This window comes from Tauraco erythrolophus, chromosome 3 (genome assembly GCF_009769465.1).
Source record: "Tauraco erythrolophus isolate bTauEry1 chromosome 3, bTauEry1.pri, whole genome shotgun sequence".
Taxonomy (NCBI): Eukaryota; Metazoa; Chordata; class Aves; order Musophagiformes; family Musophagidae; genus Tauraco; species Tauraco erythrolophus.
The window spans coordinates 51,861,699-51,880,948 of record NC_141467.1 but is presented as its reverse complement, the minus strand read 5'-3'; the positions used below and the strand labels follow the sequence as shown (position 1 = coordinate 51,880,948).

General features: G+C 39.4%; 1 protein-coding gene across 1 annotated transcript in view; it reads right to left on the bottom strand.

The window, feature by feature from the left end:
* GREB1L (GREB1 like retinoic acid receptor coactivator) overlaps nucleotides 1-19,250 on the bottom strand; it is a 79,979-nt gene that overhangs the window by 46,127 nt on the left and 14,602 nt on the right. The window contains exons 2-7 of the mRNA XM_086608600.1: nucleotides 17,649-17,808; nucleotides 17,205-17,402; nucleotides 9,157-9,333; nucleotides 6,217-6,393; nucleotides 4,169-4,291; nucleotides 571-705 (exon numbers count right to left, since the gene is read on the bottom strand). Of these exons, the coding sequence (XP_086464726.1) occupies nucleotides 571-705; nucleotides 4,169-4,291; nucleotides 6,217-6,393; nucleotides 9,157-9,333; nucleotides 17,205-17,402; nucleotides 17,649-17,805 (967 nt within the window). The 5' untranslated portion in view covers nucleotides 17,806-17,808. The remainder of the gene's footprint in view (nucleotides 1-570; nucleotides 706-4,168; nucleotides 4,292-6,216; nucleotides 6,394-9,156; nucleotides 9,334-17,204; nucleotides 17,403-17,648; nucleotides 17,809-19,250) is intronic.

Genomic DNA, 19,250 nt, shown 5'->3' with positions numbered 1-19,250 from the left:
TGTAATAAGTGCAATAATTCCTTTTTTCATTGCTTAAAGGACTAAATAGCTAAAGTAATAAACAATTAGAGTACCGGTAAGGGATTAGATGCCCCAGTTGAGGGTTCTAATTCACTAAACACACAATATAGAAATAAATAATTAAAGCAACATAGATATTAAAATTCCTTTAATGAGACTAAATTCCATTAAATGGATGTGGAGGAACTATACCTGTTACGCATGCAGAACAACAGACAGATCTCAGTTACTGAGGCAAGAATCAGTGTCATATCAAGAGGTGACTTTTATGCTTTCTTAGATATCTTAGGAAGTGCAAAGAGGGATATGACACGCACTTCTCCCAGAACATCAAATCTGAAAGCCAAGGTGTGGCTCAGCGTGGGGATAGTGAAGGCCATGGAAAATTTCTGTGCAGAGGACTTCAAAAATATGAGAGTTTTGGAGAATGCTAGTGTAGTGAATGTTTTCCTTTCCTTTTTACATCAAAAAGATGACTCCCTTATTTCTTGGCTGTTAAGCTGGTAATTCCCCCTTGGTTCTCAGCTGTCCTGGAAAGTAAAGCCATACCTGCAGCAAATGCCTTTCCTACGAGCTGTACTGACAGAGCCAGAGGTTTCACAACATTCTTGTTCCGGGATGGGTCTTGAGTCCCACTTAAGTTAACAGCAGAAGATGATTTTGCTGGACTGAATACCGAAGAATCTGAGAAAATAAGTTATTTAATTAAGTAATGATTAAAAACTATATAAATGTATGTATGTGCATATATAATTTGTATTATATACACATGAACAGCCACACACAATTATCTAAACTAATCTCTGCATATAATGCGAACAACTTTTTACACTCTTAAGAAGTCATCATGTATTGGTGTCTTTTAGGAGTTGTAACAAACATTTAACTAGGCATTTCTATAGAACCTCATAATCTACTGACTGATCTCTTTCACAATGTTTTGTATTCACATGCACTCGAAACATATTTTAACTGTAGCAAGGGCGCTCTCATTGTTCCTCAAAGTAACCTTGTGGGATAGGCAAGTAAACACAGCTATCCCAGGTTACAGATGAGAAAGCTAAGGCAAAGAGCTTGCCTGACTTGCTCCCAGAGAGCATAGGGAATAAACATTGGAATAAGTTGTCTAAAAAGGTTGTGGAATCTCCATCACCTGAGATTTTCAAGAATAAGTTATCGAATCTCCGTCAGACACAGCTGAGCTTGACTTGCGGCAGAAAAAAATATCAAATATCTAATCTCCCTACAGCACTCCTGCCTGTAAGGCTACGAATAGAGTATGTCCATTTATAACTCCGAGTAAGAAATGAAGAGTATCTGAGCCCAATCTCGTTGCATGAATTAACAAACAGCAGCTCCTTAGAGCACTTTACCATGGCTGAAAAGTATTAGCCCTATTTTACAGATGGATAAACTGAAGAATAAAAATTCCAATACTTGCCCAGTGTAAAACTGTAAATCAAAATTGAATCCAAACCTCTCAGCATGTAGGCCCCTACTTTAACATCAGGCATTTAATATCTGCAATTTACTTCAAGAAAAATTCAACATTTGGATGCTGATACACTGACAAATCCAAACTCTTGTAACTGGCGTGAAAGAACATTAACTCAGCCTTTGTCTAGAAAGCAGTTTGCAACAAGTAGGCAAAGTGGGCTAAGTTCACCTATAGATGTCCTAGTAAAACAGCCAGGGAAAGAAAACAGGAGGCAAAGACTAACTTGATCTGCCAAATGCATTCACCCTCAGGCCACATGCCATTTGGCAAGGAGGGTGGGGAGGAGAGTCTGCTTTGCCAGATAGAGCAATTGGGATGGGGAACGAACACAGAAGCCTCTGCTGCTGCTGCTGCTCCACCAGAAAATCTTGTCCATGTTCACAACAAATACGCTGAGCGGCTAACAAAATAGACCACTGGGTCAGGGGCTTTGGAGGAAAACACTGGTCTCTCATTAAACATGATGTAGCAAATATGTAGTGTTAAAGCTTTCCTCTAAGTAAGCTGCCCAGAAGCTTTGGTTTGGTTTTGGTTTGGTTTTTTTTTTTTCCTTTTCTTTTCTCTAGTTCTTATATATTTTCTTGAAATTTTATCTATGAACGCAGATGTGGTTGGTATATGTTTAAACATCACACCGGTACCTAAGCAGAACTGGTAGTACTACTACCAGTTATTAACATTGTTCATTTTTCTATTGTAAAGCCCTGTTTCTAGTTGCTTAACAGCCTTTTAACACCTGAATTGAAGTTTTCCCTCTTGTATGTCTAACAATCTTTTATTCTGTTCAAGGAGTCAGCCATTTTTACATTTTCAGTCGCCTCTCCTCTGCAATGGAACCGCATCTTCCCACACCGTTTTGAAAGGGGGACTCGACACCTGACTGCAATGTTATGTCCACACCATACTGTCAGCTTTAACTATAGTATTTCAAAATTCTCTTGTGCTCTAAGTTCTATCACGAAATTACCATTTCAGTGCAGTACCCTGTGTGTGCTCATAACTGTCTACCTACAGGCATCTTCTAGAACTTGGAGACTAAACTGTTCACTTACAAGTGCAGAAAACACAAATATTTACACAACTTTAAAAGGAAAAAATCGGTATGAGTTGGCAATAAACTGAAAACAATTTCAGAAAGCGACTTGCTAATAAATACTCCTCTTTTAAAACAACTGAGAATTCAACTGAAAGTACAGTTATGCAGAGCCTAGGAGAGAAAAAGTCAGACCTCCATCATAGGCGACACATGCCAGAATTCACGCCACCAAAAAAAGGAGCCCTCCCCCCTTCTCCCGGTCACAGGGGATTCACATGTATGCATGTGGCATTATCTTCACTAGAAGATAACAGCAGAAGGAGATGAAAAGGTTTTGACAACTGTGACCTAAGAGTACAAACAGTGACACACAGAAACACCAAGCAGACTGAAAATCGCACTGTGTGATAAGGGGAAAGCCGTATATAAAAGGTGTATCTATTAACTTGGCAGGTATAACAGAAGACAAAGCTGTGCAAACATTGGATCACTTGGTGTTTCAAATAAATAGGTTCTCATGCATCTGCAGAGTTCTCATGCCAGGATCTGGAAAGCTGGATCATGCAGTGAAATGCAGATGTTAAATAGCACTCATTTCGTTTTCACCAAAGCCTCAAGCATACAGCTTCCTAAACAGAGACAGGAGTGACTGACTGGGGAAAGTCTCTCTGAACGTACAGATCAGTGATTACAATGTCATAAGAATGCGTATGTTCAGCTTTTATCTGTTATTCCTTTTTAACGTATTTTGTAAGTGGAAGAAGTATTTTAACAATCTTGTTTTTTCATTTGTATTTCATACTCTTCTAGAGAAATATAAGTTCTGGTACAAACGTATCAGCCAATTACAACAACTAACAGAAAGTCTTCTCCTGTTTTTAATTTTTCAGGAAACAAACCAAACAGACACAAAAACACGTAACTGCATAGATGAAGCTGCAATAAATCAATGAGAAAAAAAGCTCAAAGAAAAGCAACTTGGCTATTTGCAATAAATAAATAAAATTAAGATGCTTCTTGTCAGCCACTGTCCCTTTGATTTTATAGTTTCTCCTTGTTTACGCATGTCATTAATAGCTTTCTAGAACAGTTCTGAGATGCATGCTAGCTGACATAACACAGAACCACCGTATGTGTATGGGGAAATTGCTATTCTAAGTACACTCTTGAGTGAAATAAAACATAAATAAATAAATAAGCAAGCAAATAAATAAAAGCTGCCCCTCTAACCCTAAAAGGAGATTTTTTACTTTTCCGGACAAATTACCTAGTCTATATACTAAGTAAACATCTCCCTATAAGTGCATAATTCAAGTTTTGTAAGATACACAAAAAATTAAATGAAACAAACACAGGAGACACAGAATCAAATAAACCAATCAGAAGATCTTTTAATACTTTTTAATTGACTGTTCTTATGAGTACTAAGCTAACCTTCAACCTCACCTGGGTCTCCATCCTTCACAAAGCAAATTTTGAAAGGCATCCTCCCCGCTGTAATCTATACACGGCTTGAGGTAAATACCCAATTGTTTACAGCATCCCTGAACCACCAGTATCTGAGGTAACTTACCACCCCCAATGGTTATCTTTATAGCACTTCCAGCTCCTACCTGTCTGAGTGAACCCTGATTTGTATCCATTAGCTGATCCACCCTCTGGGGTCGCGGACGGTGACACCGAAGAATTTGGTTTAGCAGGGAGGCTAGCAGCAGATGATTGCCTGCTTCTACATTCTGCAAACGAAGCAGCTACAGTACATATTAACGAGGCCTGCCTTCCAGTAGGAAAGTTCAGCAACACGGTGGCGAAAGGCGACAAAACGTTGAAAGCATACATACAGCACGTACAACAAACAGCGGCAAATGGCAGCATGCAACGAAAACACAGCTCTTGCAGTTTAGTCAACTTCGTCTTCTAATTAAGAGAACCTCCCTGGGGGCCACTCAGAGGGCCAGGCAAATACAGACCAGATGCTGCAAAATGGCAAGAGCCCTCAGTTCGCAGCTTCCAAGCGATCTGAAGGTATTGGACATATCCCAGGAAACAATCAGCGACTCCTGTGGCACAACCTTTATACAAACCGTCATATGTTGCCCTTTAAAAGGAGACATTGTGCTGAAACCCAGATTCTTAGTATGTCTCCAGAAAACCTTCAGGGAGATCTCAGCGCTGTGAGTGTCTGTCTGGATGAAAACTGAGTTGAGGGAGGAGAAGGTCACCTTAAAAATCACACATTAATCCATTTTTAAAACAGACATCTAATCAGGCTTTGTTTGAAGAGAAAGGGGTATTTCTCTTCTTCTAATTACACCTTCAATGTAAAGAGTGAAGGATTACCAGATGGATGGTAGTAATATAGGGACAGAGCCTATCAAAATAACACCCATGAGGTTACTTGATTTTCTAAACTTTCATGGGTGCTCAAAACACTTGCAACCAGCATATAATCAAAAGTCAACCCAGTGTCTGCCTCTTCCACATGCGCGTTACTCCTGACTGCATCTACCAGGACACACACCAACCCCAACTGCATGAACATCAGGGAGGGGTTTCAGAACGAGGATTCTAAAAGTAAAATAAGGTTTCCTTTTTTCTCTATTTGGAACTTCATTACCAAATTAAATCTTTCTGTAGTTTTTGTGAAAAATGCTGCTGAAAAGCACATCCACTCTAAAGCAGTAGCTAATTATACTCGTAACTGAGAAAAGCAGCTGAAGCCAGGATCCCTTTGAACCACTAACTGATACAGTACTATAATCACTCATACAGCTCGGTGATAACCATCTCTTTTTGGTGTCATTCTGCTATTCACATGAGGATGTGACTCTTCAGATGTGTGTCAGTCCTCCTGTGGGGTTTCTCCTCTCCTCACATCATCCTCTTTGTAACAACAGGCACCAGATTGAACTCTGTTTTTCCTGAGTGAGACCACAGCTGAGGAAGACAGTCTGCCTATACAGCAGCCTAGGAGACGGTGAGCAGGTAAATCATTCCTCCTTGAGTCTTTGGCTCTAGCTCCAAAAACCTGCATCCTCCAGTAAAAGACCCCATGGCCTTGGGGTCACAAACGCAATCTCTTTAGCACATAACAGTATCGCAGAGGCTGCTCCAGCAAAGGGTAAGACCAAGTGTAACACACACCATAAATGGCAAGGGTATGCAAAATTTCTCCTCCTTCCCTGAGATCAGCGACCTGAGCTTTCTGAATCTTATGGCCTGCTAGCTATCCTCAGGCATTAGACAGATTGAATTGCACCTGCTAAGATGAATATCAGTGGAAAGCCAATGTTGGAGCCCTGGCTGTGAGTCATCTTGCTTCAGGTACAGAAAAGAATCACCAGACTGAGCAACCTTATTTCTTCTACCAAGATGGCTGCACATCCCAAGAAGGGTAGATTCAGGGCTCCCACTGAAAACACAGGGAGATGGAGGAAGACCATTTACAATTGCATGGTTACTATCAGGACTTAAATAAACCTCTTTGGCAAAATCCAGACTTCACTGAAATCAGTGGGAATTCTTCCTTTAAGTAGTAAAGAAATTAATCTTCTACAGTTATTTCTGAATGCATACATTTTCAACAGCAACTTCACATTTTTCATTCAACACCACACTAATATAATAAAAAAAATGCTAAGTGAATGGCCACCTTAATTACCTTTCCAGCAAATAAGGGGTCCCTTTGACAGTACACCTTGGGAGCTTCTTACTAGGTAGTACTTTAAGTGCTTCTGCTTCTTTGGCTGAGTGGTTAATTTCAAGTTGATATGATTGGAAAACTCTGTGAAGTATCGAAATCCTCTTTCTCCACAGCCTATACAATTCCCAGAAAATCCTGGAAGAATGAAGTAGAAGGTTGACACACAGATTAAACGTCTTGTGCTATCTTCTGGCAATAAGGCCATTTTAACCTACCTGCACATCCAGTTCAGAGCAACTGGAGGCCTCCAAACAGCTAACTACTGCAGATGCCCTGCTCAGCACACGTATGTCAGGATGCAGCCAAACAGGGAGATTTTAGTCTTAGCTTTTCTGAAACTCTGCCATCTTTCTAGGTCATACTAACTTATGCCAAAATCCTACCATCAGTTTTCCACTTTACACAGTGCAGAGAGAAATAACTACTTGGAGAGGCAAGGCAGCTGTGATGGCCAGCTATAAAATTTCTATAGGTTTCCTATTTCACTTTCACATTTCTACATTAAAAAAAAACCATGGGTGCCAAGCTGCATGCCTCCCTCTCTCAAAACAGTGGCTAAACCATAATGCCCACTGCAACTTTGTGTGGCTAAAATTAAGCTTAATGAATTTTCTCTGAGGATCCTTATACAAGGCACTTTCCAAGTAATCTGGACCTTACAGCCTGAAAGTCTTAAAAGCAATCATTTAATGTCAAGATTTTCATGGCAAAAGTTAGGAGTGCTTCAGAATGTTTTTTAAAAACCTACAACCTCTCATGAAAGTAACATATTTAGGAATAACAGCAGAAGAGAGCTTTTCTGCAATGTTTCCAATATGGTTTCACAGAAGGGGTGAAATTTTCAGTTGAGGTCTGGAGGACAGGGTCCAGACTGAGGATTACATGCACCCTTATTTCCAGTGCCATTTACAACTATGTCAACGACAATGCTGCACATAGATGACAGCAGTCTAACATCTCTTAGAACAAAGCACAGGGCATGTTCGGAAATGGGCCTGCCTTAAAATCCTGGTTTGAATAAGCCCTCTATTATCTAATGCTGAACAATTAAACTCCTCTGGCTTATTTGACACTCCATTCCTCTCTGACTCACTTTCAACTCTTAATGAAAAAATATTTTATATTCTTTCTGGAACATCAATAATGATTTATAATAGTGCTGGGCTGATGAATACCTAATAGAAATGCTTTATTTTAGGGTTTTTTTTCCCATCTACTAATCAGTTCAAGATCTGTAACAGAACCGGTTTCTCATACTCACTAGTATCATTATTTTCCACAGTGCCAAGCAGCTTGAAGAATACTGGTTCCTACACTCATCTATGGGCCAAATTCATAGTTTTATGAAAAAGATATTCAGTCATTTTGACAAAATGCATTTTCCATAAAACTCTTATTAATCAGGCCATTGTCTTTAGCCTTACTGTGCCTCATTATCTTCTTTTACCATCATGTTGCTGAGGATGCCAAGTGGTAGATTTCTTCATCCTGTTTCTCCTGAGACTGAATCAGTCCTTCCCTTCTCCCCTGCAACTCACAGGATCTATTGGTGTATCTCCAAAGTTGTCAGAAACAGTCATCAGGGTCTCACAGAGCTACAGAGTCAATTCTTTGCTCGTAGGTACCAGTTATGCAGGCCTAGAGGCATTTAAATATCAGCAATGCCAGAGCAGAGTTGTGAGTCACTAGGCTCATTATCAAAGAATATCAGAGATGACAGATAGATACAAAGCTGGGGGAGGTGGAAGGCTTACCAACAAAGACCAGTAGTACCACATTTATTCAGACCAAACACCATCTGCCTGTTTCAGAGAGTTCTTGCTGATCAACTCTCGACACTTCCCCTGCTCCGTGGGGGAGCAGCTCCTCTGAGGGTGGCAGTATACACCAGAGTGCCCCATGATCCCACGTCCCAACCGCACCCAGCAAGGGCACATCACGCTACAGCTCCCGTCTAACTCAGTCCAGTGGGATTTCTGCTGCAGGTCCAAAGGTTTACAGTGTGTAGTAGCACATTAAATTGAGTTTAAGGGAGAAATAACATTAGAGCTCATAAGTATAAAAAAAGAGGTGTTTTCAATAGTTATGCAACATATTGCTAGTCTGGACCAGAATTTGAACAATGTGGTTAAATCAGGGTATTTATGCTTTATTGTAATTTCTTCCCTGTTGAAAGGTCTTTCTGAATATATTCTAGGCAGCACAATAACCAGAGGGAGAAATGAGAGAGTAAATTCAGAACAGGCTAAAGGAGCCAAAATACATTAAATCACTTTTACTAGCCTGTTAAAATGTGTACCAATTGTGAGCCAGGCAGGAAATCTAGGTGCACATACGTCTGTCTTTAATCACCAAGAAGCATTCTTGTATTAAAATATTAAAGCTCAGAAACGTAACCAATTATGACACAAATGTTGGTGTGGGTTTTTTTTTTTATCCTGTATGTATTAGACTTTGAGAGGCAAACTGCCCTCAGAGCTCCTGTTGAGAACAATGTTCCTGGTGGAGCCAAGGGCAGAATTTGTCCCTTAATCCACAGGAAAATAGATAGCTCATCTTCTACAGTTGCATGAGCATATTTCTTCTTAAATGAAAATGCTGTAAGCATCAGTACAGATAAAGAATATGAAGACAGTTCACATTTAGAATGCCAGGGCTGCAATTGACTTCTGTCCACACAGAAATCACTGAGCTTCGATTGTGGCTAATTGTGGAATCAGGGACTTTTTTTAAAATGGGCTTTTAAGGCAGGTTCAGCTACGGATTTAATTTAATAAAAACAAGCCTGTCCTCAACATATTTCTAATAGAAGGTCATTAGCTGAAATGACTTGAGATAATTTCTAACTGACCTTTTTCTCTGAATTATTATGGCACAAAGAAAAAAAAAATCTCTTACCTAAAAGTGCATTTTTCCCATGATCATCTGGCAAAAACCGCTTGTCAACAGCGCAGACTAGAATGTGCTCAGGAAGGTTGGGAGATTTAGCTCCTACTAACAGGAAGCCTGCTGGGATATCGATTTGCTCCATGCACAGTGATACTAACCGTAAATCCTTGCCTGCTTGACAAAAACCTACAAAACAAACCAAAACAAATGATAAAATTCAAAAGATTTTGTTTCATTTTCTTCTTTTTATCAGTTCCAAAAGCAAATGGGCTTCACAACTCGATGCTTTAGCTGAGGATTTTAATATACCCTTTTCAAGGGAAATAGAGGAAATGGAGATAGCATCTCATCAGATCCACTAGCTCAGGGTTTCAGAGACAATAGATAAACATTATTTTAAAAAGATCCTGAACACATTCAGGTAGACAAGAGATGTAAGTCTCTAGAGGCTAGACATCAAATGTCTCAGAAACTCAATTTTTCAAAACCATTCAAAGTAAGAAGGAAAGACTGTGATTTTATAACAGAAAACAAGTCTTAAAACATCCCAAAGAATATATTTTCTTTGCCAAATTTTAGTTTACAATCTTCTCAAGAGAACCAATTTCATCTTTGCTGCTCGTAATGTCCTGGCATTGGTACATAAACATCACTAAGTAATACAAAGGAACGATAAAAATCTATTACTGAAGTTTAAAACTGACTACTAAAGGAAACATATTTTAAAATCTAATTTTTAGCCTGTCTTTAGGTCATACGTTTTAGGAATTCCAGCAAGCAAAAGACTAATTCACTGGTTTTAGAGACGTACAGCATGCTTTATGTATGTTTCCAATTGAGTCTCTTGAAGTCTCAATGGACTGCAAGACTTCAAGTCTCCAATTAGTTTTTTTTTTCACCCAAATATACATATGTGAAAATAAGAACATACATTGGTTCTTGTGCTAATGGTCAATGTAGGGCTAAAGCCAGCAGCAGAACTGGGCAAAACTGGGGAATGAAACGAGCTTCTGCTGTTCCACGTCCTGCAGTGAGCAGGTGGCAGGCTGGGACACACCAAAAAGCAGGCAAGGCAGCCCAGAGCTGTGGCAGGGCACCGCAACAGGGCCCTTGTGAGCTCAGGACTCCTGGTGGAGTGGCAGTCACCCACCGAGCAGCCACAGCGGGGATTTTCAAAAGGTTAGATGGGATAGCTCAGGGTGTTTAGAATTTCAGAGCAATCAAGGGACCTCTGGAGGTCCAGCTGGTCCAATCTTTTGTTCATACCAAAGCCAACTTCAAAGTTAGATTCTTTTGACTAAGTAAATTAACAACAACATTCCAAGACTCTTCCACTAGCTTCAGCACTGGAGTTACAGGGGTCAGCATCACTTTTTTGCACAGCTCCAGCATATTATTTCTCTTGAGCAATTTTGACTTTCAAGCAAGGAAATGACAGGTGTGAGAGAACGCAACAGTCACGTGGCTTCCTCCACAGGAAAGGACACAATCGCACCGGGCTTTCTGGTTTCCCCTAGGCAGAAGTCAATGAAAGCACTACCAGGTTCTGTGAACAGCAATACTCCTGTGTTGTGTTCTCCTCCAATTCTCACTTCTCCAGTTGCAACATCAGTGCATTACAGTCCGGCCTCACACCTCTCTCGGCAGCAGCTAGCAGAAAACCCTCCCGTTTCAGGGTGTCCAAAACCATCACACATTTATCCACTGACCATATCTCTTTTGGTACAACCATAGAAATAATGTAATACAGACAACAAATGCATGCATCTGCATGAGTCAGTATTTTGAAATAAAGCAAATCATAATCACAATAATCAACATTATTGTTAAAACCAAACATATCGAACTGAATTTGAAATTACTGTAATATCTATTAACAATTCAGCTATTAATGTAAATTACTTACACTTAATTTAAAATATTATTCAAGTAATCTATAGTTCTTACAGAAATTGTAAGGAAAAAATCAAACCACTGGAGAAAGACACTGACTAAGCATCTGAAAACGCAATGTGATCACAGCATAACCAAGAGCCACCTCAACCATTAATAATATGTGTCTGCACTCTTACCCACTGTGCTAAAACGCAGAGTGTAAAACTGCAGTAAAAAATGGTGAAAGCTGTTTTTTGTTTTTATCTCAGAACTGTAGCAGGCAAAGAACTTGTGCAAAGTGGAATGCAGAGAGTTAGCTAGCATGAACTTCCTGGCAAGTAGCAGCTTGCTGAAAACAGGGACCGATACAGGTTCAGTCTTGTGTCTACACCCGCAATCTGCTGAACCAGTTCTCAGCTGAATGGTTTCTTCAGTCATTCAATCAGCAGCTCAGTCAAGATGAAAGCTAGCTTGGATTTGCCCCTCACAAATGCCTTTTTCTAGTCAATGAACTAAAATGAAGTGCCTCAAGTTTTTATTTAAAAAAATAAATGGATTTTAATAACTTACCAATAAGAAGTCACCTATGTTTTAGGGGAAAAACATTAAACCCACATATTTAAAGCAAAATGTTTTCTTTTCGGATTAGATGCAATTTAGTATGTTAAACTCTTTTTAAGGTGTATTCCTTAGAACCATACTAATCCTAATCAAACAGAAGGCTAGGTATCAGGCTAAGCACTATCTAGACTTTCCAATGTAATTTATAAGAAAGCAGTTGCAGATAAATATGGGAACAAAAATCCTTTACATTCAAAATAGGATGTGCTTATTCAAATGCTTATGTCATTTGAGTACTATGTCCAGAATTTTCAAAACTGGTCTTAAATATTTAGGCATTCAGTGAAATCTGAACAGCTGACATGCTTAGAAAATACCACCCTACATTTAGATTTAAAATAGAAAAATTACCCACTGCTGACAATGTGGGCAAACAGGAAATCTGTAGACAAGGATTATGAAACAGCAAGCATGGTAAGATTTTAAGACAGATTGAAACATGTGCTTTTACACAATTACTTTTTAGCCTTGTCTCTACCTAAAAATTTTTAGGAAATGCCCAGAAGCACAAAAAGTGAATAAACAGAGGCTTTTGACTGAACTGTTAGCAATAGCAATCTAGGACACCAAAGAAAGCAGGATTTTGGTTGGCAACATTGTTATCAGTTACGTTTCAATAGAGCATTGCTTTCAGAAAGACAACATGACACTGAGGGGGCTGAATATCATACGAGAAACTTAGAGCCTCTTTGGATGCATGAGGGTTTTGATGTCCCAGTGAGGTGCAATAATGCTCCAGCAGTTCACAAGATCTGAGACTGCTGTTATCCAGGCCAGGAGCAAAAACAACTTCAGCTACACTTTGAGCAGCTGCACATCACCATTCTGCCTGAGTCCCCAGGGGACGAGGTGCAGGAAAACCCTAAGAAACTCATCACAACATCTTAACAATTTATAAGCATTACTTGGTAACATCTTGGCAGTATCTGTTGAAATAAACTGATGTATCTATCTCAGTCTGCTATCACATGCAACAGCAGCCTCTTACCTGACAGACTGTTGATCAGAATATATTTAATATGTCCCACCATTTAGGATACATAGGATTGTGCTGTAGAAATGTTGCACCCTGCCTAATCTGCAAACAATATCTAAGAGTTACCCCCTGTATCGTCCCTTACTCCACTCAAAAGTGCTCTCAGATCCCTCCCATGTTCCCCCTCTTCCTCCTTGTACAATCTCCTTCGGCACCCTCCTCTGCTTTGGTTGGCGACATCTCTGGATCAGAGGTATGTATGTGCAGAATGGCCGGCCAGCACATGCCTCTGTAATGTTCAGGTTGTTGTAAGAGGAGAGCTGTAATTAGTTTTCTGCCCCAGGGGACTTTAGTTTGGGGACACTGATACCATCCAGCCAGCTCCTGAACTTCACAAATCTTGCTGAAATTTAGTACCTTTAGGATCTCTACCTCTCCGCCAAAAATAGCAGAAAGCAGCTACCAGCTTCCCAACAGATGGGCAGCAGAGCTCCCAGGCAACTGCCAAAACCCCATTTTCTGAGGGAGCAAGACAAGTAACAGGGCTGATACTAAATGGTTTCCTCTGGCTTCCTTTCTGCAGAAGGGAAAGGGATTCCGATGGGTGTGCAGCAAGAGGAGGCAATACAGACAGACTCAGAGCCTCTGGGATTTCTTCTCTCGCTTATTCAACAGCTGCAGCAAGAGAGCCAGGGAGGGCTGTGGAGCCTGGCCAGGTACAGCTGGGGCTCCCTTCAACCAGGAGATATGGAAAGAATGCAAATCTGCTTCTGCACAGTAAAAGTCTTGAATTTTCCTTCAAACACAGGCAGAGGGTATACTCAAGAGCCCTTCATTATCTTTCTCCCTTGGCTTTTGGTCTGCAAATGACTCTTCTAGTTTTAAGTTCCTGCTGCTCTTTTAACCTGAATGAGAAGATTCCATGCAAGAAACATTAATTTGGAACCAACTAACTCACTGTGGGGAGAGGAAGAAGGGATTAACCCCCTTCTCTACTACATTGTCTTCTTCTAGCTAGTAAGCAACAGAGACCCCAGATTTTTGTTTTGTTTTGTTTTTGTTTTGCATGATTTTGCATTGATATTTAATTATCTGTGAGAGATAACCATTGCCACATCAGGAAAGATAAGACATGATGTCTCTGTACAAGAAGAACTTGTGCTGTTCATGTTTAAGATTTAGAGCATGCAAAATCTATTTACATTTCATAGCTACTCATTCATAATTGAATTTGCACCTAAATTTTTATGTCAAGCAGCACTAATACATACGACTCTTAAGAAAAAAGAATGGCATTTCAGTGTCACATTTACCTGTGTACCTTTTACGGACATCTAAGTACGAAGATGAGAAAACCCATGAGCCACTGAAAGAAACCAGCTTCTCTTTATGAAATTGTTTATCAATGTGCAATTATAAAAAGTAAAAGCACACAACTGAGCTGTTCAATTTCAAAAAAATCATCTTCCCACAGGATCTCAGTTTTGTTTTAAATAAAGAACAGGTATTTATATTCTGATTAGAGATTTGCAAATACCAAGAACAGTCACAAAAAAGAATAATGAATAGCTTTTACAGACATTATCTGCATTTCTTTGAAAGAAAATTCATTAGTTTTTGCTTCTGAGAAGCACGTTTGCATTCTCCAACATCACTTCATTTAAATTAATCCAGTCCCATCTTCCTGAAAATAAAAATATATCCTCACAACCGTTGACACCTAGAAGCGCTGGAATCTTCTTAAAAATGAAATTTTCTGTGTATTTTTCCCTTTCCTCACCAGTAACAAGAAGCAGTTACAATGTGAGGTACCAGTCCCTTGTTGTACTGCGGTAAATGGGGTATTTGCATAAGGAACTAGCTTCCAAGAATTACATATGAATTACCGGTCACTGTCACTTGCTATTGTAACTTCACAGTAACTGATCAGGTGTTAAGTACCTGCTTACCTAATTGCCTCTGAAACTACCTTGGCCCTTCTTTAAGCGTCAGGTAAATTGAGGATTTACTAACAAAAGAAAGGTGCTACTATTGTGTTTCCCACAGCTTGCATAAAATGCTACTCCACAAATTAGAAATAGCCTGTTTTAAAGCTACAGCAAACAAGTGGTTCAGAACAGCTTCTTGTGTAATTTTGTTGCAACTTTGAGGTACCTGCATGAAAACAAAGAAGTATTTTTCTTGAAACCTTATTTTCACAGAAGGTGTAAGTTAGTTACAAAAGTTTGTTCTGAGGAGAAAAAAAAAAGGCCCTCAAAATAAGTGATCCCCCAAATACCATTATTCTTCTCGATTACAAAGTCTTTACTTTTATGGCTAATAGTTATGACAAACGCAGCTGCTCTTTCTAAGGGCTAACAGGAGAGTTAAGGGATCTAATATTATGGTCAGCTGAGAAGGAATATCCAACAAATTGTCACTTGTGAGGCACTTACTTATTTTACCAACGAATAAAGGCAGTATGATCTACTTTCTGCACCCATGTGACTGACAACTCAGCCACCTGAATAAAAGAACAAGTCACCACAGAAAATAATATGACGGTTATGGCATAAATCCTGAATTCGGAAAAAGCCTACAAGCATAAATATCTTAAAAGGGAAAAAGGTTTCACCCCATCTGTGCTAAAAGGTGGGAGACAGGTTTTACAGCAAGTGGAGCTATGAACTGAAGGTTCCAGTACCAACATTTTGCTCTGGATAAGCAATTAAATACGTGCTTTGTTTAAAGCATCCAAACACTTCCAGTCACTTCAATTAGTCTATCAGTATTCTTTAACATTTTCCTAATGCCATTTATCTTTGTAATTAAATAACCAAGATAAGGGATGTAAACAATGGCAGCAATCGATCGCATCTTATGTCTCTGGAAGGGCATATTCATGAGATGAAAGATGAGCTATCAGATTAATATCTTTCTGAGATATAGCCTGCAGCATGAATGTTTGGGAAACCGGGTGTTTTAAACACTTACATAAAACTGTCCTAACAGATCATTAGCAGTATTTTAATAATACCTCTTCTATGAAGACAGGCTGAGAGAGTCGAGGTTGTTCAGCCTGAAGAAGAGAAGGCTCTGGGGAGACCTTCTAGCAGCCTTCCAGTACTTAAAGGGGATCTACGAGAAAGCTGGAGAGGGACTTTTGTAAAAAAGTGAGTAGTGATATGGGTAACGGCTCTAAACTGAAAGAGGGTAGATTTAGATTAGATCTAAGGAAGAAATTCTTTAATCTGAGGGTGGTGAGGCACTGGAACAGGTCACCCAGAGAAGTTGTGGATGCCCCATCCCTGGAAATGTTCCAGGCCAGGTTGGATGAGGTTTTGAGCAACCTGACCTAGTGGCAGGTGTCCTTGCCCATAGCAGGGGGGTTTGGAACTAGATGATCTTTAAGGTGCCTTCCAACTCAAACCATTCTAAGATTCTATGATTTAAAAAATGTACTTTCCTTTCCTCTTCCAGACACAAAAATACTGTTCTCTCAAATCAGCTCTTTGAGGAAAACACTGAAGAGCAAGACAGAATCTGTAAATTCAGAATGGTAAAATGACAGAGAGTAATGAATAATTCTAAAATTCTGTGGATGTAACATAGGAAACTTTCTTCTAGAGCACTCTGATCATAAAAGACTTCTAGATAAAAATCAAAACACAGAACTGCCCTTGGAAGATCATCTTCTCCAGAATATACTAAAATCATAGTATTACATATACACATGAGCTAGTTACATAGTATATGTAACTATAACATAAGTAGGCATAATCTTGCAACATGCAATTTGCAGCCACAGCAGAGAGGTCTGCATTGCAGTGAGTGCTTGAGAGCTGAGCACCTCCTTGCAGTGCCACCGTGGGCAGGGCAGCCTTATGAAGCAATCCTGAGCAGAGGTGTCAAAGGCACTGGTGAACATGGAGCAGTTTGCACGTGGACAAAAGGTCACCTCTCAAGAAAAGACATAGACCTTTGTCTGGAAACTTACAACTGACATTTTTGTCTGGACATTCAAATGCAACCAGGGATCACCAGAACATGTGAGACTGAGAAAGATCTCTTGATGTCATATAAAAATCTCTTTCACAAATCGAACAAATGGTGGCCTTGGAGCCAGAAAAGGTTTTGAGCTCTACTCCCGCTACTGGCAGGTTGGTCCAGAACTGCATCACCAATAATTAGAGAATCCTAAACCCTTAACCTGAATGCATTCATGAACATTTTATGCATCCATTACACTTCCGCAGAGCCCTGTTGGCATGACTGGCTTTTCTCCCTCCCTACTGTTTTATCCTTGATATACTTAGAAGGTGTAAGCATACAGCATCTTAGCTTTTGTCCTGATAGGCAAAGAGCCTCGTTAGACAGAACTCCATTCTCTCACCATCGTGTTGGTCCTCCTCTGCATTCTGCCTGCTTTCAAATAATATGTTACATTTTATCTCCTGAAACAAGTCCACTTAATCTGTATTTTCTCAGATTTAAGGCTTTAACCATAAACTGTATTTCCAGGCTCAAGAGTTTCTAATTGTAGAGAGTGTGCATTATACTAAGAATTATTTGTAAAGATCACACAGTAAAAAGAATGGACACCAACCATCAGTAGTGCAAGATCCTTCTGGGGCAGGTTTTTGTGAATATGGGATTGGTGGACTACTTGAATCTGACATGTCTTCATCCTCCTCTTCATCTTCCATTTCATTAACAGTTTGGTTGGTAGAAAAGTCCAAGTTTCCATTTTGTGAATAGCGATGTACTAACTCTTTATCCAATTCTTCCACCTTTGGCTTCACATCTGAGCAAGAATACAAAAATAAAATAAATTTTCCAACAGTACTATATTCAGTATATATATTCAGCATCTATATCCTTTTAAAATAACCAGCATTGCCAGTCTTTCTCCTTAACGAGGCCTAAAATTCAGATTTTTGTGTCACACAATGAACTGCTGTGCAGCTTTTTGTTTCTTAAATGAAACGCATCTCACTCTTTTCTCACACAGAAAAACAACAATTGAAATGTGCCATACTTTCATGGTTACCTTCCGGCAAGAAAGGAGGCTGGTCAGGATCCAGGTACAGCTGTGAGAAGATCGGCCGTGGGACAACGCTGCTACATCTTAGAGAAGCTTCTATAGAGTTATGAAGAGCTTCTTCAAAACGGGCAGATTTTAGTTGCCCTGCATATGAATTCCCCATGATCTAAAAACACAAAGAAAAACAGCTAGTAAGGGGATAGGAAAGCGCATAAGCAGATCATTTACAAATGAAGAGTGAGGTCTTCAGTAAAGTCCATCATGACAGAGATATAAAGTTAATAAGAAAGTAGCCTACGAAAATAACACCTCTAACTAGTACTACATGTTCACATTTCTCTCTCAATCTGGTAGACTGTGTCCTCTTGTTTCCGTAACAGCTTTTAGCACATTTCCAACACACTGCTTTATGTCTTCTGCATACACAGCCTCTCAACAGCCTCAAGAACCTGCTTGGTGTAGAATTTAATGGAGGATAGATAAAATCATTCTTATTGTCTTTTTTTAGGATTTTCAGAGTAGACTACAGAAGGGCGTGTAACACAGAAAATTAAAACCATCAAGTCTGGCCTCCTCACTAGATGTCTAACTGTGTTTACATGGTTTTACTTGTCAGTATGCCGTCATTTGCAGAGAAATGATACATACAGACATGCAATACCTTGAATTTTTGCTCTTGCTAATATTAATTGAAATTACGCAGAAAGTCAGTTCTCCGTCTTTCCAGGGTCTTCATCTCTTGTCTTCAGTGTAATAATACGATTTACTTGTAGTCTGATCCATAACTCAAATGATCTAATCATACTCTTACAACAAAAGATGTAAGCAAAAAAAGAGATAAGTAACATCCAAACCATACAAAGCAAATGCTGTAAAATGTTTTAATTTTAAATTATGCCTTACACTAGTATAGTGATAACAATCATTTAAATATCTGCTTTGACAATTAACATTTATGTTTATATCAGTGATGAATTTATGACTCCATGAAATATCCAAGCACGAACAGACCTGTAGATCATTATTTCTCCTTGGGTGACATTATACAGCCCACAGTCTGTTATATTTGTGCCTTCAGCATGAAGATACAGACTCCTAAATGTAAACATTTAGTAGCAGGATGGCCATGGAAGGTTTTACATTGAGCTGAGGGAGACTCATTGAAACATGAAATTTTCCACTTTGTTGGATCATTGTACCACATGACATTTGCTTCAAAGAAACAACAATCTAACATTTTCCAATATTCTGAATACAAGACGGCATTTTCAGAGAATTTTATTTCTGCATAACTTTTCCCCAGTTAATTCAATAGATACAAAAGCATAAAACCTTGTAATGTTATCTTTGTACTTCCCTTCACTAGATGTCACCTAGCCCTATGACCAGGAAGAGACCTTGGCCAAGAAGATAAGTTGGCATTTAGAAAACCTATAATTCCACTCCTGCTTTATCACTGGGTTGCTCAAGGTCCTCAGGGCCACCTGTAAAAGGGCAATAATGATGACAGCCACTTACAGCAGCATTTGAGATCTGATGGTATAGACAAATATCTAAGAGTTAAACATTGCTATACTACTGGAATACATAGGCATGGAGCTTATCTAA